Source organism: Microtus ochrogaster, linkage group LG4 (assembly GCF_000317375.1).
Source record: "Microtus ochrogaster isolate Prairie Vole_2 linkage group LG4, MicOch1.0, whole genome shotgun sequence".
NCBI lineage: Eukaryota > Metazoa > Chordata > Mammalia > Rodentia > Cricetidae > Microtus > Microtus ochrogaster.
Genome location: NC_022030.1, coordinates 56743205 through 56760952, shown reverse-complemented (window position 1 = coordinate 56760952; position 17748 = coordinate 56743205). Strand labels below are relative to the sequence as shown.

Below are 17748 nucleotides of genomic sequence, written 5' to 3'. Positions count from 1 at the left end.
TTGGTTTTTTGAGACAGGGTTTCTCTGTAGCTTTGGAGCCTGTCCTGGAACTCCCTTGGTAGACCAGGCTGGCCTCGAACTCACAGAGATCCGCCTGTCTCTGCCTTTCAAGTGCTGGGATTACAGGCGTGCGCCACCACCGCCCGGCTCTGCTGGGTTTTTTTTCCCCTTTTGCCAATTTTAGAACAAGAACTCTGGATCTCCCTATGCATTCTTGGCAGTAGTGAATCTTGTTTTTTGTTTTGTTTTGTTTTTAAAGATTGTTCTCACGCATACACACACCACTCCCCTTGGTTTCCCTTTCTTTGTTCCTTAACCCTGTTTCGTCCTACTTAGTCTCCTAGCTGGTAGACCACTGAGGCAATACCATCTCTCCCAGAGTCGCCAGCTCCTTAAGGAAGGGATGGGACTTCATGGGCGCCTCCTGTGTCCACAAAAGGGATGGAGGCCCAGTCTTATGCAACTGCTATGTGTTTATGGTTCTACAGCAGTGCCATACCTGAATGTCAGTGTTTTGTGACACCCTTCCCCATCTTATAGGTCTTGGATTCTGTTTGCCTTAACTTCTGCCTTAGGGTTTCTTAGGGTGCTGTGAAGAGACACCTTGATCATGGCAACTCTTCTAAAGGAAAACAGTTCAGAGGTTTAGTCCACTATTGTCATGGCAGGAAGTGTGGTGGCATGCAGGTAGACATGGTGCTGGAGAGGTAACTTAGAGTTCTATATCTAGTGTCAGGTATCAGGAAAAGAGAGAGCCACACTGGGCTTGGCTTGAGCTTCTAAAACCTCCAAGCCCACCCACCCCCAGTGACACACTTCCTCCAGTTAGGCCACACCTACTTCAACAGGGCCACATGTCCTAATACTTTAAAAAAAATGTCATTCCCTACGAGCCTTTGGGGACCATTTTTATTCCAGCTACCTCATCTTTTATAATATTCCCCAGCTTTGGCTGCAAGAAGGAGGCAGGGATTGATGTGACTCATCAATCACTTACTCTAAATATTTTGGCCAGAATCAAGCCTCTGTATTAACCATCACACTCTACAAAAATGATTCTTTGCCCCCAGCTGAGAGCTTAATAGCCTGTGGGTATGAATATTTAGAAAACAGTTTGACAACATATTCATTAGAGGGAAACAACCACGGTGTGTCATCCTGTTAAGCCGTCAGGTTTATGTTACCAGGCTACTTTGTGTAACCAATCACAAAGCAGCTGGATACCCCCCACAGTACTCAATGCCACTGTTGGAGTGGTGTCCCAGATCTTTCTTGTGGTTCAGTACTGTAGCACACATGGTCTTTAGCTGGGTAAGATCATTCTGGCTTAGTTCCTCGGTTTTTCTGTGTCCTTTAAACAAAGCCTGTAGTCTTCAGTGTAGGGTCAGGACTTGAAAGAACATAAAGATTAAAAGCCATATAGTAGTGACCCACACCTTTAATCCCAGCACTCAGGAGGCAGAGGCGGGTGAATGTGAGTTCTAGGCCAGCCTGGTCTATAGAGCGAGTTTCAGGACAACCAAAAGTACACAGAGAAGAAACCCTATCAGTAAATAAGCAAATAAATCGATAGGTACATACGAACATACTGAAAACATGCACTGCTCTTTCAGAGGACAGGACGTGGATTCCTAGCACCCACACTAGGCAGGCAGCTCAAAACTTCCTGTAACTCTGAGTCCAGGGTATCCAGTCTTTTGCCCTCAGCAAGGGACCTGCATCCACACACAAACACAGTCCTTAAAAATAATAAACCCCAGTCCTCGGGAATTAGAATCAGATGGGTTTCTGTGATTTCCAGACCTTGTGTGATATGACCTTGTCTCAAAATAAAACCCCAATAGGGTCTTAACCATATAGTTCTGGCAGGCAATAATAATAATAGCAATAACCTCTATTCTTTGGGGGTCTCTAAAGCATTAGAGAGATTTAAAGAAGTATAAGAGCCGGGCATGGTGGTGCATACCTTTAATCCCAGCGCACAGGAGGTAGAGGCAAGTAAGTTGATCTCTGTGAGTTTGAGGTCAACCTGGTCAACAGAATGAGTTCAGGACAGCCAGGGTGGTTACATAGAGAAACCCTGTTTCAAAAGAAAGAAATTGTAGGAGAAAGGTATAATGGCATTAAACAGTTTTGTAATAGTAAATTCTAATTCCACAATATTTTGCCAACATCAAGAACCCGTGCTGACTAGATGAGGAAATTAGTAATTTAGCCTCTGGTAAGGTGTTCATGCATCTGTAAACAGCTCTGATGAATTCACGGAATTCTTTAAAAAAGGGAAAGGACAGTTGAGAAGAGGACAAGAGTCAGCAGGCATATTGGGACAGGGTACCAAATAAGTGTGGTCATATATTGCATGCCTGTAGGAAAATGTGATGGAACATCGTGATAATTAGTACATGCTAAATGGGACAGAAAATACACTTTAAATTGGACACAGTGACTCGTACTTGTAATCCACGTACTCCAGTTTTAGATTGATGTACATGTCATACAGCATAGGCATCTCTGATGCATATAGGCACAGATAGATACACATGTGTTTGGATAGAGTCCTCCCCCACCCAGTGCTAGGGATGGGCCCCAAAGCCTCTTGTGTGTTAGGCTGACATCTAGTGGTGTCCTCAGCCACAACTGAGCTGTGCTATAGATCTATAACAGCCATGTTCTCTTTTAAATTTTAAATTATGTGTGTGGGTAAGTGTATATGAGTACAGGTTCCCGTGGAGACCAGAAGCATCAGATGTCCCTGGATCTGGAGTTACAGGAAGTTATGAGTCGCCCAACGTGAATGCTGGGAGCCAAACTTGGGTCCTCTGCAGTAGCAGTATGTGCTGTCAACATCTCTACTATCTCTTCCTCTTGCCTTACCTACCTGCCCTCCCCCCCCACACACACACACACCTTGGTTCCCTTTATACACCTGGAGGGCCAGAAAGTGATAGGACTGTTGAATAAGTGGCAGAAGTCAAGCTTCTTTATGTCTCAGGCTTTCCAGACCTTCCCTAAGATGGTTGTACTCTTCCCCTTCCTTTATCAGATAGGAGGGTAGGGCTCTCCAGACCTGGACGGGACATGTTTAGCATTACAGTATGCAGCAGAGGAGCCGTTAGATACAGGAGAAAGCCCTGACCTAACCACTACATAAGTCCTTGTAATGGTTGTCTGTGGCAGTTGATGTCCAGTTGCCTTCTGCCTAGGGCTCGCCTGACACACCCTGTTCAGTCCTCCCTGGAACCCATGCTGACGGAGAGTGAGGGGATGGGGTATGTTTGGACTGCTAGGATTCAAGGATCTCACACAGTTTCTGTTGCAGGCTAATACAGCCATCCAGGTTTAAGGACAGTTGCTTCTGCCTCAGCAGCTGAATAGGGGGTTCTCAAAGCCAGCTTCCTGGCTGGTCTTACACTGTCTAGAAGGTATATATCCACATCCGCTTTAAATGTGAGCCAGCTGGGTATGGTAGTGCAAATCAGTGATCCCAACACTTGGGAGTCTGAGGCAAGAGGGTCAGGAGTTCAGGGTTAGCCAGTGGCCTAGCTAGCCTGTTACAATATCTAGAACAATGATTCTCAACCTATATTGGTCGTGACCCCTTTCACAGAGGTCACCTGAGACAATTGGAAACAGACCTTTGGTTGGTTGGTTGATTGGTTGGTTGGTTTTTTTTGTTTGTTTGTTTGTTTGTTTGTTTTTGTTTTTCGAGACGGGGTTTCTCTGTGGCTTTGGAGCCTGTCCTGGAACTAGCTCTGTAGACCAGGCTGGTCTCGAACTCACAGAGATCTGCCTGCCTCTGCCTCCCAAGTACTGGGATTAAAAGTGTGCGCCACCATCGCCCAGCTCAGACATTTATAATTCATAACAGTAGCAAAACAACAATTATGAGTAGTAACAAAAATAATTTTATCGTAAGGGGTCACCACGACATCAGGAATTGTATTAAAGAGTCAGCATTGGGGCTGGAGAGATGGCTCAGTGGTTAAGAGCACTGTCTGCTCTTCCAGAGGTCCTGAGTTCAATTCCCAGCAACCACATGGTGGCTCCAAACCATCTGTAATGAGATCTGGCGCCCTCCTCTGGTGTGTGGGCATACATGGAGGCAGAATGTTGTATACATAAAAAATAAATATTAAAAAAAAAAAAGTCAGCATTGGGAAGGTTGAGGACCACTCTCTAGAAGGTACATAACCACGTCAGCTTTAAGTGCTAGACAGCTGGGTATGGTCATCAGTGATCCCAGGACTTGGGAGTCTGAGGTAGGAGGGTCAGGAGTTGAAGGTTAGCCTGGGCTACTTACCGAGACCCTGTCTCGTTGGTGTTCGCCTGGTGGCGGGGTGTGTTAAGTACTAGCTGGGAAAGCAATTCAGAGTACGGGAAGCTTTATCAGCCTCCCTGGTCCAGAGTAACTGCAGAAGTGGACTAGGGAGGTCTGGGAGGCTTCTGAGACAGTCTAGATTGTCCACCCAGCACATGTTCTCTGTCAGCAGGACAGCAGGTCAGGGCCACAGGCCGCAGGTGGAACGTCTGAATACTTGTACCCTCCCTCCTCCTGTGGGATGGGAAGGGCAAAAGAAACCATCATGGCCAAAGGCTTGACATAGAGGAAGCAGATGAGTTGGTGAAGGAGAAGCTGAGCTGAGCCCCGGACAGAACCCAGGCTCTCCAGCTCCCACTGCCTGCGCTGTCCCCACGTCATGCCACACACAGTGTTTAGATAGAGCAGAGAAAAAACAGACATCTGAATCTCTGGGGAAGGAGGCTGGGAACGGAAGACTGTTTATTCCTGGCAGTTCTACATCCAAGGGGTCTTGCACCACTTCAGTGCTGCCCCAGACAACTCTCCCAGAGCCTGACTCGCCACTGCCACTGAGGGGGCCTGAGACTGGGCCGGCTCCTGGAGGATGGGTTTGAGGCTGCTCTGCTTAGTCTCCCAGCAGTAGCCCCACCTCCGCAGGACCCAGGAATGTGTGCTGTAGGGCAAACAGTGCCAGAGTTCTCAAACCTAGCCTTTGGGGCCGCATTTCTCCAAGGAACTGAAGTTCTGCTCTGGGAGGAGGTTGCTCTCATCTCCCTTCCGGCTATCTTGCTACAGTCTGGGCCTGTTTCAGTCCTTAAGGAGTTCGGCTGGGCTCCTCTCCTCCCCTCGGGCCTAAAGCTGTCCGAGTGCAAATCAGCGCTTGGCTTCCATGCTGTGAACATGACCTTCTCTCCCTATACTTAATTTCCTCAGTTTTTCTGTAGATCAAAAAAAAGGCCATTCTTTGATTTCCTAGGCTCCCTGTCTGCCTTTCTCGGCAGAGTGCTTGTGTGGAGGGACAGGTGCAGAGAGGAGCAGAAATCCTGATGTTAGCATTTATGGGAATGAAGTGCTCAAGAGCCAAGGTTTGATCTGGTTCCTGTTACCGCCTTTGCTGGAGGGGGCGGCGCTTATTTCTTTTGTTTGTTTGGTTTGTTTTGTTGGTTTGAAACAAGGTTTCACTGTGTTTCTGAAGCTGGCCTGCAACTCGCTGCAACCTACGTGTCTCATCACCAGAGCTAGGATTACAAACCTGGCATAAGGAAGCATAATTTTGAGCTCCACTATACAGATAAAGAAACAAAATTGTATCTGGCGGTGGTGGCGCATGCCTTTAAATCCCAGCATTCAGGAGGCAGAGGCAGGCAAATCTCTGTGAGTTTGAGGCCAGCCTGGACTACAAAGTGAGTTCCAGGACAGACGGAGCTGTTGTACAGAGTCACCCTGTCTCTAAATAAATAAATAAATAAAACCGGGTGGTGGTGGCGGCACACGCCTTTAATCCCAGCAAGAGGAAGGTGGGTCTCTGGAGTTCAAGGCCATCCTGCAAGCTTAGAGCTAGTTCCAGTACCGGCTCCAAAGCTACAGAGAAACCCTGTCTCAAAAAACCAAAAATAAAAAAGAGAGAAAGAAAGAAGAGCAAAACTATCGAGAGAACTTCAACAATTTGCCCAGGTTTGCACAACTAAAGCAGCGGGATCACCACCAGCTCTGCCGTGCCAACCACAGCGTATGCCTCTCAGCCCCATGGAGGAAGAAAAATCAGTCATTTGAGCTGATCTCCCCTCAATACTGTCAAGCATTATGTCCACAGGTCCTGTGTTACCCCATGACATGCCCTACCACAACCCCAATAGGTGGCTTTTACTTTGGGAGGGGGGAGATTGACAGCATTGAAATAGGCTCACTGTAACCCAGGCTAGCCTCAAACTATACTGATCCTCTTGCCTCAGCCTTCCGAGTGTTGGGATTTACGGGCTTGAACCTCTACACCGAATCCACTTGTGCCTTATGCATAACCCAAAATTTGAGAAAACAGTTGAGGACCGGGGATGTAACAGAGTTGATAGAGTACTAACCTAATGAATGAGTCTGTGAGTTCTATAACCTGTCTGTAGTATGGTCCACAGACACGGTGACAAAGCTATAACCCTAGCACTTAGGAGGTGGAAGCAAAAGGATCAGAAGTTCAAAGCAATACCACATAGGAGTTTGAGAACAGCCTGGGCAATATGAGACCCGTCATCTCAACAAAACAAGTTGAGAGGTGTGCAGCATGACCCGTAGACTAAGGAAGACAAGGCTTAATTTCTAAGCTACAAACCTATTCTAAGCCAGGTGGTGGTGGCACGTGCTGCCTTTAACCCCAGCCCTGGGGAGGCAGAGGCAGGCAATTCTCTGTGAGTTCAAGGTCAACGTGGTCTACAAAGTGAGTTCCAGGACAGCTAGGACTGTTACAGAGAAAGCCTGTATCAAAAAAATAAAAATATAAATAAAAATAAAAGGCTCCTCAGTGAAGATTCTCAGGTCCCAGCCCCAACCGCCACCCCCCCCCATCTTGTATGCACACTATTCTTTGGTGTTTGTAGCTGGCTGTGGGCGGCTGTGGCCATCCAGGGTTTAAGATACCTAACCAGCTCTATTAGCTGGGGGTGCTGCGGGGAGGTGTTATGTGTCAGTCGTTCATTGGCTGAAATGGATTCCCCAGATGAGCCTGGCAATGACAGCAAGCAGGTTCTCAGCGGTGAGGAAAACACCTAGGTTTCATGAGGTGGCAGACTGCTAGGGAGGGTTCACTAGACAGGAGAGGAGGTCTCTCAGTAAAAGCAGTCAGCATGTGCCAAGTCCCACCCCGGAGGCGGAGCCAAGACTGAGGCCCTCCAGCCCAGACTCCCCCATCCTTTCAGGAATCCAGACCAGGGCAGAGCCTGAGCCTGGTTCCTGCCTTCCCCAGCTTAGAAGCAACAGGCAGTCATGGGCCAGGACCCCAGGCATGGCCTGAAGCCCTGAAGAGCGGCTGCTGTGACTCTGGTCCTCAGAGGAAGGCCCTGCTAGCAAGCACCATCTGTTCCTAAGAGCCATGTGAGTAGCTACAACCCAGCCCCTCCGGTCCGATCCTGCAGAGGTCAGTGCAGTGGTGTAAGCTACTGGAGTACTCGGGAGACACCATTGCCACCCCACCAGGTCACTAACCCTGGCTGTAGATCTCCAGCTTTCTTTACGCTGAGGGAGGCCGGTGAGGGACTAAAGGGCTGCGAGCTAGGTCTCAGTAGTTTAATAGAAGTGGACGGTGTAGGGAAGGGGAGCAAACTAGAGGGCCTTTGGGGGAGACTGAGGGAGGGAAAGATCAGGAGTGCCGTTTGGGAAGCTGTTGGGATAGGAGAGCATCTCAGCCAAGGTAACCACAGAGCTGATGCAGGTCCTGGGAGAGGCCACAGGATGGGAGGGCAGAATCCTTCCGTATTGACTTTGATCCTAGCAACAGCAGATGCTCCCCTGTTGACAGGATCCAGGACCCCTCCCACTGGCCCTGGCATGTGGCCTGGGGCTGAGACTATGCAGCCAAGTGAAAGAAAGCAACAGGGTCAATTTGGAGGCTCTGCCTTGTGCCCTGGGCTCAGCCTATGTTTAGAGGTTGGGGGTCCTCTCTGTTCTTAGCACCCCCAACTCCTTGCCAAGAATCTCCCCACAATTCCCTCTAGTTCCCAGGAAGGGCCTGTTGCTAGTGTGGAGTGAACGAGTCAAGTTTATGGGCTGGAAGTCCTACCCGGAGGCTGTTCACTGAGCTGTAACAGGGTGGGGGTGCAGGGACAGGGCACTCTGTGCCTTCAGGAGCCTCTCACACCATGGCTGTCTGGCCACTGTCCTCTCTTGGCACCCCAATGTGTGTTGGCAGAGGTTGACATGCTTTGGGTAGGTTGCCTTCCAATCCAGACAGACTTGTAAACACAGCTGCCCTGAGGCTGGAGGATGACAGAAATAGGTGAAGCTGCCCAAAGGTGGTTATCACCTGAAGGGCAGCCTCTACTAAGATACTCTTGCCAGAATTGATTTTTCAAGCAAAACCAAAAGCATGTCTTCCCTATATAATTGTTTAATATATAATGGTTTAAGTTTCAACTGAGAAAATCTGTATCAGCAAACAGGGTATGGCCCTGTCTGAGTCTCCAGCTTCTGTGTTAATGTGCTGTCCCATCCCCTCCCTCCCCCCAGGACAGTGACTGCAGCTCCAACCTAACTCTGGCCACTCCTCCACACAGGCATGCTGACTGCAGCTTCAGGCCATCCGTATGCCAAGGCCCATGATGACACCCAACAATACTGGGGAGGTGGCCAGCTCCATTCCCAAGGGGGTACTGGGGATTTCCCTGGCCCTATCAAGTCTGATCGTTGTCGCCAACCTGCTCCTGGCCCTAGGCATCGCCCTGGACCGCCACCTGCGCAGCCCACCTGCTGGCTGCTTCTTCCTAAGCCTGTTACTGGCCGGGCTACTTACGGGGCTGGCACTACCCATGCTCCCTGGGCTGTGGAGCAGGAGCCACCGGGGCTACTGGTCCTGTCTCTTTCTCCACTTGGCCCCCAACTTCTCTTTCCTCTCCCTGCTTGCCAACCTGCTGCTCGTGCACGGGGAGCGATATGTGGCAGTGTTGCAGCCACTGCGGCCCCATGGGAGTTTGCGGCTAGCCCTGCTCCTCACCTGGGCCAGCCCCCTGCTCTTTGCCAGCCTGCCTGCTCTGGGCTGGAACCATTGGAGTCCTGGTGCCAACTGCAGCTCCCAAGCTGTCTTCCCAGCCCCCTACCTCTACCTCGAAGTCTACGGGCTCCTTTTGCCTGCTGTGGGAGCTGCTGCCCTTCTGTCTGTCCGAGTGTTGGCTACTGCCCACCGCCAGCTGCAGGAGATCTGCCGACTGGAGCGGGCAGTGTGCCGTGATACTCCTTCAACCCTGGCCAGGACTCTCACCTGGAGGCAGGCTAGGGCGCAGGCAGGAGCCACGCTGCTCTTCTTGCTGTGTTGGGGACCCTATGTGGCCACACTGCTCCTGTCAGTGCTGGCCTATGAGCGGCGCCCACCACTAGGGCCAGGAACTCTGTTATCTCTCATCTCACTGGGCAGCGCCAGTGCGGCAGCTGTGCCTGTGGCCATGGGTCTGGGCGATCAGCGCTACACAGCCCCATGGAGGGCAGCTGCCCAAAGGTGGCTGCGAGCTCTTCGAGGAAGGGCCAAGAGGGACAGTCCAGGCCCCGGCACCACTGCCTACCACCCCAGCAGCCAAAGCAGCATGGACCTGAACTTGAACTAGGGAAGCCTCCCAGGAGCATTCATCCATCTCTTATGCCCTACTTCTCTGGGTTGGAGCCCTTGCTCCATGAGACCTCACCCTGACCAAATAAATCTCTGGCTACCATTTCAAGTTATCTCCTTCCATATCTCAGTAAGGGAGAGGGGCAGATTGACTGCCTTAGATGGACCCAGAGACAGACTGAGCACCAGAGAGATTTCACCTCCAACTAAGCACTGTTCTGTCCAGCCGCCACAAAATGCACACGGACACTGCTTCTGGGAAGTATATTTTATTTACATTTTTAAAATCTGTAACTAGTCTCTCTTCCTCCTTTCCTTCCCCAGAGAGTTGGGAAGGGAAAGAACGGGAACCTCAAAGACCTACCCCCCACATACAAAGACGCACCCCATGGCTCACACCAGCAAATCAAAGTGAAAGAAACGTGGGCCTCCTAAAGGGCCCCAGGGCTGGACAGGAGAGGGAGGGCCTGGTAAGGTGGGTTTCCAGGGAAGAAAAGGACAAGGAGTGGGCAGGTCAGCTGAAGGGATTGGAAAGCAGTCCAGCGCACTCCCCTCCTTTTCCCTCTGCACCCTGCACCTCTGCTGGGGAAGAGAGGGCAGGGGTCTCCCTTTATCCCCTCAACACCAGACACCATGCCAGAGCCGCAGCTAACGGTCAGGTCTCTGGACACAAAACACTTTCGCTTTGTGGTCTCCTGATGTTGTCACCACCAGGGAGGCATCTCTGTGGACAGAAAAGGGGGGTGAAATTACCGAAGAACCTGAGGCCCATGCCCCAGAGATCCTAAGGCAGCTGCTCCAGCATCACGTCCATTCTATGTCCCTAGCTGAGTCTGCACCTGGTTCTCAAGCCCTCCCCCCAAAGCCAGGGAGCTGACCCACTATGTCCACAGAAACTGCAAGAGAATCCATGAAGGAAACCCCTAGTATGGGAACAAGACAGATCCAAGGGGAACAGGTTCATTCTCAGCACCCTGCCCCACAATGGGTGGGGACAGAGGACCTCAGGACTGTGACTGCACAGGTGACCTGGCATTCATTCCTTCATCAAAGGATGAAACCAGGCATTGGGTCTGACTTCCCTTAGAAATCTCCCGTTCCCCAGGGACCTGTGCCACCCCACCCTAGACCCACTTCCTAGAGCTGCCAGCCCATCATGCTTACTTGCTGAGGGCAAAGTCCAAGATCTCAGCAGTGTGGCCCCGGTAGTCAGTAAGCAGGCGGCCAGTCCGGGCATCCCAGAGACGAACAATGCCATCCAGGCTACAGGTGTATACCACAGCAGTGCCAGCCTCCCACAGCAGCTGAACAATGCCCGACTGTCCCGGAATGTGACACAGTAACAAAGTAGGGCAAAAATCAGGAGGGAGAGGAGAAGACACTGTCCCCATGCTCAGAAAGAGCGGGGCACAGGGCCACAGAGGACAGACTACCTCTTAGAAAGCACAGCAGCCCGCTGAGTAGGAACAAAGCCTCAGACATCATACCTGGTGCTGACACTGGTGCCGGAGTGTCTGCGTGGACAGGTCGTAGATGGCCAAGGTTCCATCCAGATAGCCAACAGCAGCCAGAGGCATCCTTGGAAGCAGAAGAACAAGGAAGGCTCTGGAGGCTCAAGATTTATGTACCTTCCCTCCCTCCTCCCTGGTCCTAATGACTGGGTCCCTCTGCAAAGCCACCTCCTCCCTCAGCCTCGGGTTTCCAGGCCAAGACTCTGCTCACACTCACACACTGCAGAAGCCCAAGGACTCCACGGAGTTGGACTCACTCTCCTCTCCCTCGCCCAGGCTGGGCTGGGAGGCGACTGTCTCAGGTCTGAACACACCCACTACCTACAGGTAAGAGAAGAGGGTCACGGAACTGAGGAAAAGGGCAGGAGAGGGGCAGAAGGTTCAGACAGAAGACCAAGCTACTTACCTTGCCAGTGGTAGCACTGACCAGCTTGGCCTGGCAGTCCACAGAGCCAGTGAGGATTAAGCTGCCATCCTGGTTGGTGGCAACACAGGTCAGAGGGCCCTGGTGACCCTCAGTCCCTAGGACAGAGCAGGGATACATAGGCTGAGTCCTGCACAGGCTCTCAGGCTCCCCAAGCCCAGGTCAACACCCTCCATCCTCTGATACCTTTCAGTACATAGATGGGGCTTCCCTGCTTGAGGTCCCAAATCCTGATGGTTCCATCTTCATATCCTACCACAGCTCTCTTCCCTAAGGACCAAGACATGAATGATCAAAGCCCAGAGGGTACACTGAGCAGGGAGAATAGAGTAGGGGTACCCAAATTCCCCTTAAAGTCACAGGGAAGCCCTAGTATGGGGCAGGCGGAGGCTGGGATGACTGGAGTACCCCTGAGGCACTGGATCCACCTCTACCCCCAGGAAGAGACAGCTCTCTCACCATCAGGGAGGACGCGGCCACAGGTTGCAGGGCAGTTGGGGCCCTGGAAGGTCTTACAGTCACCATTTGGCACCTTCCACATCCAAGTGTTGCCGTCAGCAGTGCCCGCTAACAGGACAGGTGCCCGAGGGTGCCACTCCATCCACTGGGCAGAGAGGAAGGCTCTTTAACCAAGGCCTGCTACCCAGCCTGTCTAAGAATCCATGAACCCCACCCTGGTGTCCCAGCTTCTAAGGCTAGCAAGAACATTACAGGTGAATAGACACATTGCTGGAGCTGGCGTGCTGTGGTTCAAGGCGAGTGTCTCCAGTAGAGCTAGGCTTGCCCCTCCCAGCAGTGCTCATCTCTACTTGGGGTCCCCCAGAGTTGAAGCCCACTCCAAGGCTCTCACCTCCAGGTCTCCTGCTTCAAAGGACCAGACTTCTTCCTTGGTGTCCACCTGCCATACCTTCAAAAGACCACTCATGTCCCCTGTGGCCACGAGGGTGGAATCATGGCTGAAACCAGCACACGTCACAGAGTCCTTATGGCCTGCAAAGAGAAGTGGGCAGGTTTTGAGTTCAAATTTGCCCGAGAGATATAGCAAGTTCAAAGCCAGCCTTGGCTACATAGTAAATCCAAGGCCAACCCAGACTATATAACCTAAAAGAGCAGAAAGTGGCAGGAAAGGAAGAACATTAGTGGCTTCCAGGATCTGGCACGAGACAGAGGCTAGTAACCAGCTGCCGGGTGTCCACAAGTCACCTGCCAAGGTGCCCAGAGGGACACAGCCTCCCCAGCCTCTCACCTGCACACTCGAAGAGCAGCTCCCCATCGCTGAGCCTCCACACGAAGGCCTTGTCATCTTCACCCCCAGTCACTGCCAAGGTGTTGGTTTTGGGGTCCAGGCTCACACAAAACACGGATGCTGTCCACGAGAAAGAGGATGGAACTGGGCTCTCACCTAGAATTCTATCTTTCAGTGCACCCCTTCCCCCAAAGCCATAGGTATTCTCTCCTGGAAAGGTTATAGCCAGTTCTTGTTTGAAGCATTAGGTTGTTAGAGAAATCCACAAGTCCTCCTCCAGAGCACGTCCCCCTGCTGTTCCGTTCCCTTCACCATCCCACTCTGAGGTACAAGCCAAGAGGTGGGTCCATGTGCACAGCTAACAGCACAGGGTACCACCAGGCTGGGTGTGAACGAAGGGAGGAGAGCGTCCTGGGGCGGGCTTACTAAGAGCCAGCTCCTTTGGAGTGTCACTTGCCTTCATTTCCACTAGGGCTACTTCCATTCACTTTCATGCAAGATGACTTTTTTGTTGTTGTTTTGTTTTTTTGAGACAGGGTTTCTCTGTGTGGCCCTAGCTGACCTGGAACTTGTTCTGTAGACCAGGTTGGCCTCAAACTTAGAGATCCACCTGCCTCTGCCTCCCCAAGTGCTGGGATTAAAGGTGTGCCACCACCGCCTGGCCAAGATGGCTTTTTTTTTTTTTTAAAGAAAAGAACACCAAGATCCAGAAAGCTGACAAAGGTGATAAAGAGCAGAGGTAGGATTTGAACCTAGGTGTCTCACTTAACCCCACTGCAAAGCCTAATCCCTTTGGCCCTTCCTATGAATTTCCAGCAGGCTTTCCTATTTGTTTCTCATAATACCCTGCCCATGGTCAACGGATCATACTCAAACGTCCATCTGCACTGACCTGAGGTGATCCCCCTCAAAGCCCTACCTGAGTGCAATGCAAAGGTGACCTCGCTATCATCCGGGCCCTCCATGCTGCCGACCACCCCTTCCTGGGGTTCCAGGACCCAGCCCTCATCATTGCCCTCTTCCTCTTCTTCCTCTTCTTCAAAGTCCACGTCTTCCATCTCCTGGGCCAGATCATCTGCTTTGGGAAAAGCGTTAAAAGATGGATCTCGAAAGATCTAAGAGGAATGGGGTGAGGGGTGAAGAGAGAATAGGGCGACGCTGGGGTGGGTGGTGTGGCCAAAGGTGAAGGCGTCGTCCCACACGTACCGAGCAGAAACAGAGCGCTTGGGGGGCGGAGGAGAGAGAGGCTAGGTCTGAGGACCTGGCGTTGGCCAGCGACCGTGTGGGTAGAGAGGACAGAGGGCATGATGGGAAGGGGGTGTGTGAGGGGAAGGGCCAGGGGAGGCGTCAGGGAACCCCCACCCAGCCAGGCCTCGAAACTAGTGTGGGGGGTAGGGAAGGAGGGCTGGGAAAGAAATGTCGGTAGGAACGACCGGTAGGAAAGGGGGGAGGGGGAGAAGCAGGGGTCAGAGGCCAGGGGTGAGCGCCTCCTGTCCCATGGCCTCAGGAGCGACAGTTCTCACCCGGGTCGGGCGGGCCTGGATCCAGCTCTACCACCTCAATGATCTCTTCATCTCCGTGGAAGCTTAGAGTCTCCAGCGGCGGGGTGTCAGCGGCCGCTCCGCTCTCTGATTCGGACTCCATGCGGCGAAACCTCCCGATCCACTTCTCTGGGCCCAAACGCCTCCCAGAGTCAGCTCTGCGCGACGACGCGGAACTCGAGCCCCTCCTCCCGGGAGGAAGTAGGCGTAGGTGACTCCCAGCAGAAAGAGCGACGGAATCCGGACCAATAGCGACAGAAGTGGACTGACAGAGCCGCCAATCACAAGGCAGAACTGGGATGACCAGGCCGGGGCGTGGCGGGAGAACCCAAGCTCCGCCCGACATGACTCCGCCCCCAGCTGGAGGGAAACAAGCGAGCGTGCGCGCCTCCGGGGTCTCCTGGGAGGAGTAGTTCTCCCGGGTCCGCTACGCGGACTTCTGGGAAATGTAGTTTCTGGTCTGTAGGCAGGACGGAAGGCGCGGGGGAGGCCCCTTACGCAAACTACAATTCCCGGCGGGGAGCGCAGTGAAGGGGGTGGGACCTGAACATGGCGGCGGTGGTAGCTGCTACGGCGCTGAAGGGCCGTGGGGCTAGAAATGCCCGCGTCCTCCGGGGTAAGGAGAGGGACCCCGGGGAGGGCAGGGCGCTAAAAGATCCCTTTCCCTTCACATTCCATCCGGCACCACAGCAGGAAATCAGGCTGCTAATTGCTGCCCACACCTCTTTGCAGGATCTTAGAGAGTCTGGGGGTGAAATGCTCTAGAGGTCACCCGATCTAACCCCTGCGTTCAGGTTACACAGCAAGTCTGGGGTCTTGCTGCTAGAGGGAGTTCCGAAGGAGCGTTTAGTCTCCCGCGTTCCAGGGCTTTCATACTCACCGCAGTGCAGAGGAAAGAGCGCTGGGCTTCTGGAGGCTTGAGTTCTAGCACTGGGTAATTAGCGGTTTGACCTTGTGCGGAGCAGCTCGTCTCTCGGGGCTGCAGTTTCCTCTTCTATAGTACGAGGGGATGGAGTTAGCTATCCTTTGGGATAGCTAAGGTCCTGCAGTTTTAAAAGGGTTCCCCGGATTTCCTTCATACGTACGTCTCTGGTGAGTCTCTCTGCAGTCCTTCCCAACCTATCTTCTGAATAGAAAGAACAGCAGCGAAGCTCGCTGTCCTGGCACCAGGGTGAGGAGCCCGCAGTGACGTGGAAGTAGCTTCCAGAGGTGTCACCTCGATGGCGATTTTCCCATTTCTGTTTGGATTCTTCATGGCACTTGTTACTCCAGACTGCAATCTCTCCCCTTCCTCATCCTATACTGAGCTGCCTTTCTTTCATTCACAGGGATTCTCTCTGGAGCCACAGCTAACAAGGCTTCCCAGAACAGGACCAGAGCACTGCAGAGCCACAGCTCACCGGAGTGCAAGGAGGAGCCTGAGCCCCCCCTCTCTCCTGAGCTGGAATACATTCCCAGAAAGAGGGGCAAGAACCCCATGAAAGCTGTGGGACTCGCCTGGTGAGTTTTAACTGTCCCTCTGCCTAGCAGTGGGGCGTGCACTGGAGGGGTGTCGGGACCTAGACACTTGAGTTGCATGCAGATGGTGAGCTGAGGCCAAGGGAAAGGAAGAGAATCTCGGGGGGTTCAAGAGGTGGAATCTCAAAGTGAGGGAGGGAAGATGGGGATGGGATAATATGTAGCATTGGGGAGACAGTGACTTTACTTTGGAGCAAGTTGAGCTGATGTGATTTGAATTTGGGTCATTGGCTTCATCCTTCCTATTGGGAGCTGTGGTAAGTCTTAGTAATTAATTAAAATTGTGTTAGAATATGTTGTGTAGAAGCTAGAAATGGTTCTGTGAATTTATTTGCTTCTGGTTCTGGCTTTAATACATATTATTGGTCAACCTGAAAGGAAAATGGAGGGAAACATTTTTTTTTCCAGCAAGTGGCTGAGGCATGACAGAACTTTGTCATATAAGTGTTTTAAGCTTTCTGAGGTAAACATTGCACTTCCATCTCACCAGGGAGGCAACAGGGGCTCCCAACTGGGATTCTCGCTAGGTCATGACTTCATGTTCTTTTGATCCTTACCAAGACCCTCCCTTTGAGTTGTAGTTGCTCAGATTAAGAAAAAGACTTGGTTGATATACCTTAGAGGTTAAGACATGCTTAGCACCCTTGAAATGCTAAGTTTAGTCTGCAGCACCAAAAAGAAAAAAAGAGGTGTCTAGGAAGGGATGTGAGGCAGTTTAGGCAGAGGGGACTTTGCAGACTCACAGAGGGCTACTTACACTATCACACATCAGCGGCCAGGAGGAGTGAAGAAGCCCATGAATATCAGCCATAAAGAGGAACAAAGAGGTAGGCAGGACTACACACGGGGCCTTTAGTGCCATGCCTAGCGTTGGCATGGATATAATAGAGAGCTATTACAGTGTCTTAAGCAGGCAGCAGCAGGATCGGATCAGTGGGGTCCCGGCAGCAGCCAGCACAAAGGCCAGCAGGACAGCTATCGCCACAGCATTTGTTCACTTGGCACAGCTAGACTGATTCTTCCAGCTCCTCTGGCTCAGTCCCTGCCCAAACCCGCTGCACATCTCCCCATCCCTAGGGCCATCGGCTTCCCCTGTGGTATCCTCTTCTTCGTGCTCACCAAGCAGGAAGTGGACAAGGACCGTTTGAAGCAGATGAAGGCTCGGCAGAACATGCGGGTTTCCAACACGGGCGAGTATGAGAGCCAGAGATTCAGGGTTTCCTCCCAACAAGCCCAGTTCCCTGAAGTTGGGTCTGGTGTACAGAACTGAGTGAGGATCACTGCAACCTTGCACTAGACTGTTGACTGGAGTTCTGTGTGGCTAATTGTGGTCATTTCCCGAGGCCCACCAGAGGGCGCATGATGCTCAAGCTGCTGCCAACACCCGCCTCTTCCACACAGAAGAACCAGCCAAAGGCAAATAAAGTTATTAAGTACTGGCGTGGAAAGGAAGCAGGACTGCATTTGTAAGCCCCAGAGAGGGGAGGGGCAGAGTGGGGCTGGCTGCTCGTCCCTGTTCTCTCAAAGAAGACCTGTGTTCCCAGCTGGGTGGTGAAATAACCAGTCTTAGGTGCAACAAGCGTAGGTACAGGCCGTGGAGACCCAAGCCTTCAGAGCCACTGGTCAGGAAGGCAGGTTTCCATGTCGCCTTAAACTAGTTCAAATCAGTCAGGCATGGACATCTTTAATCTCAGCACTCAGTAAGAAGAGGCAGGTGGACCTCTTGAGTATGAGGCCAGGGTGGTCTGCATAGTTCCAAGACAGCCAGAACAAGAGAATAAAGAGACCATGTTTCAAAAAAACAAAACAAGGCAAAAATCAAAGGCCACATTCAGGGCATGGATGAAAATGCATCCAAATATGTCAGCCACTCTGGTCTTCATTTTTCTCATTTGTAAGAGAAACT

The 17748-nt window shown here is 51.9% G+C and overlaps 3 protein-coding genes across 6 annotated transcripts in view; 2 read left to right on the top strand and 1 right to left on the bottom strand.

Moving 5' to 3' along the window:
• The first annotated feature begins 7219 nt into the window (after positions 1-7219).
• Gpbar1 (G protein-coupled bile acid receptor 1) lies at positions 7220-9699 on the top strand. 2 transcript variants are annotated; one of them, XM_005361647.2, is made up of 2 exons: positions 7220-7381; positions 8560-9699. In XM_005361647.2, the coding sequence occupies exon 2, from the start codon at positions 8590-8592 to the stop codon at positions 9598-9600; it is 1011 nt and encodes a 336-aa protein (XP_005361704.1). In that variant the 5' UTR covers positions 7220-7381; positions 8560-8589; the 3' UTR covers positions 9601-9699. The 2 variants fall into 2 exon arrangements, with proteins under 2 accessions (XP_005361704.1, XP_026642223.1); XM_026786422.1 differs by having other exon boundaries at positions 8513-9699.
• A 162-nt stretch (positions 9700-9861) lies between these two features.
• Aamp (angio associated migratory cell protein) lies at positions 9862-14839 on the bottom strand. Of its 2 annotated transcripts, none has more exons than XM_005361640.3 (11): positions 14307-14839; positions 13703-13861; positions 12784-12903; positions 12388-12527; positions 11997-12141; positions 11724-11807; positions 11520-11635; positions 11331-11434; positions 11090-11180; positions 10767-10921; positions 9862-10326 (listed from the first exon to the last, which is right to left on the bottom strand). In XM_005361640.3, exons 1-11 carry the CDS (start codon positions 14668-14670, stop codon positions 10251-10253), a joined length of 1554 nt encoding a protein of 517 aa, XP_005361697.3. In that variant the 5' UTR covers positions 14671-14839; the 3' UTR covers positions 9862-10250. The 2 variants fall into 2 exon arrangements, with proteins under 2 accessions (XP_005361697.3, XP_005361698.2); XM_005361641.3 differs by having other exon boundaries at positions 13703-13858; positions 14307-14661.
• Positions 14840-17748, top strand: part of Pnkd (PNKD, MBL domain containing) — a 68942-nt gene continuing 66033 nt past the window's right edge. The window contains exons 1-3 of one of the 2 annotated variants that reach the window (XM_005361644.3): positions 14840-14940; positions 15653-15824; positions 16920-17294. In XM_005361644.3, the coding sequence (XP_005361701.1) occupies positions 14874-14940; positions 15653-15824; positions 16920-17112 (432 nt within the window). In that variant the 5' untranslated portion in view covers positions 14840-14873 and the 3' untranslated portion in view covers positions 17113-17294. Of the gene's footprint in view, positions 14941-15652; positions 15825-16919; positions 17295-17748 lie in introns of those variants that run through there. The other variant, XM_005361642.3, reaches the window with a different exon arrangement.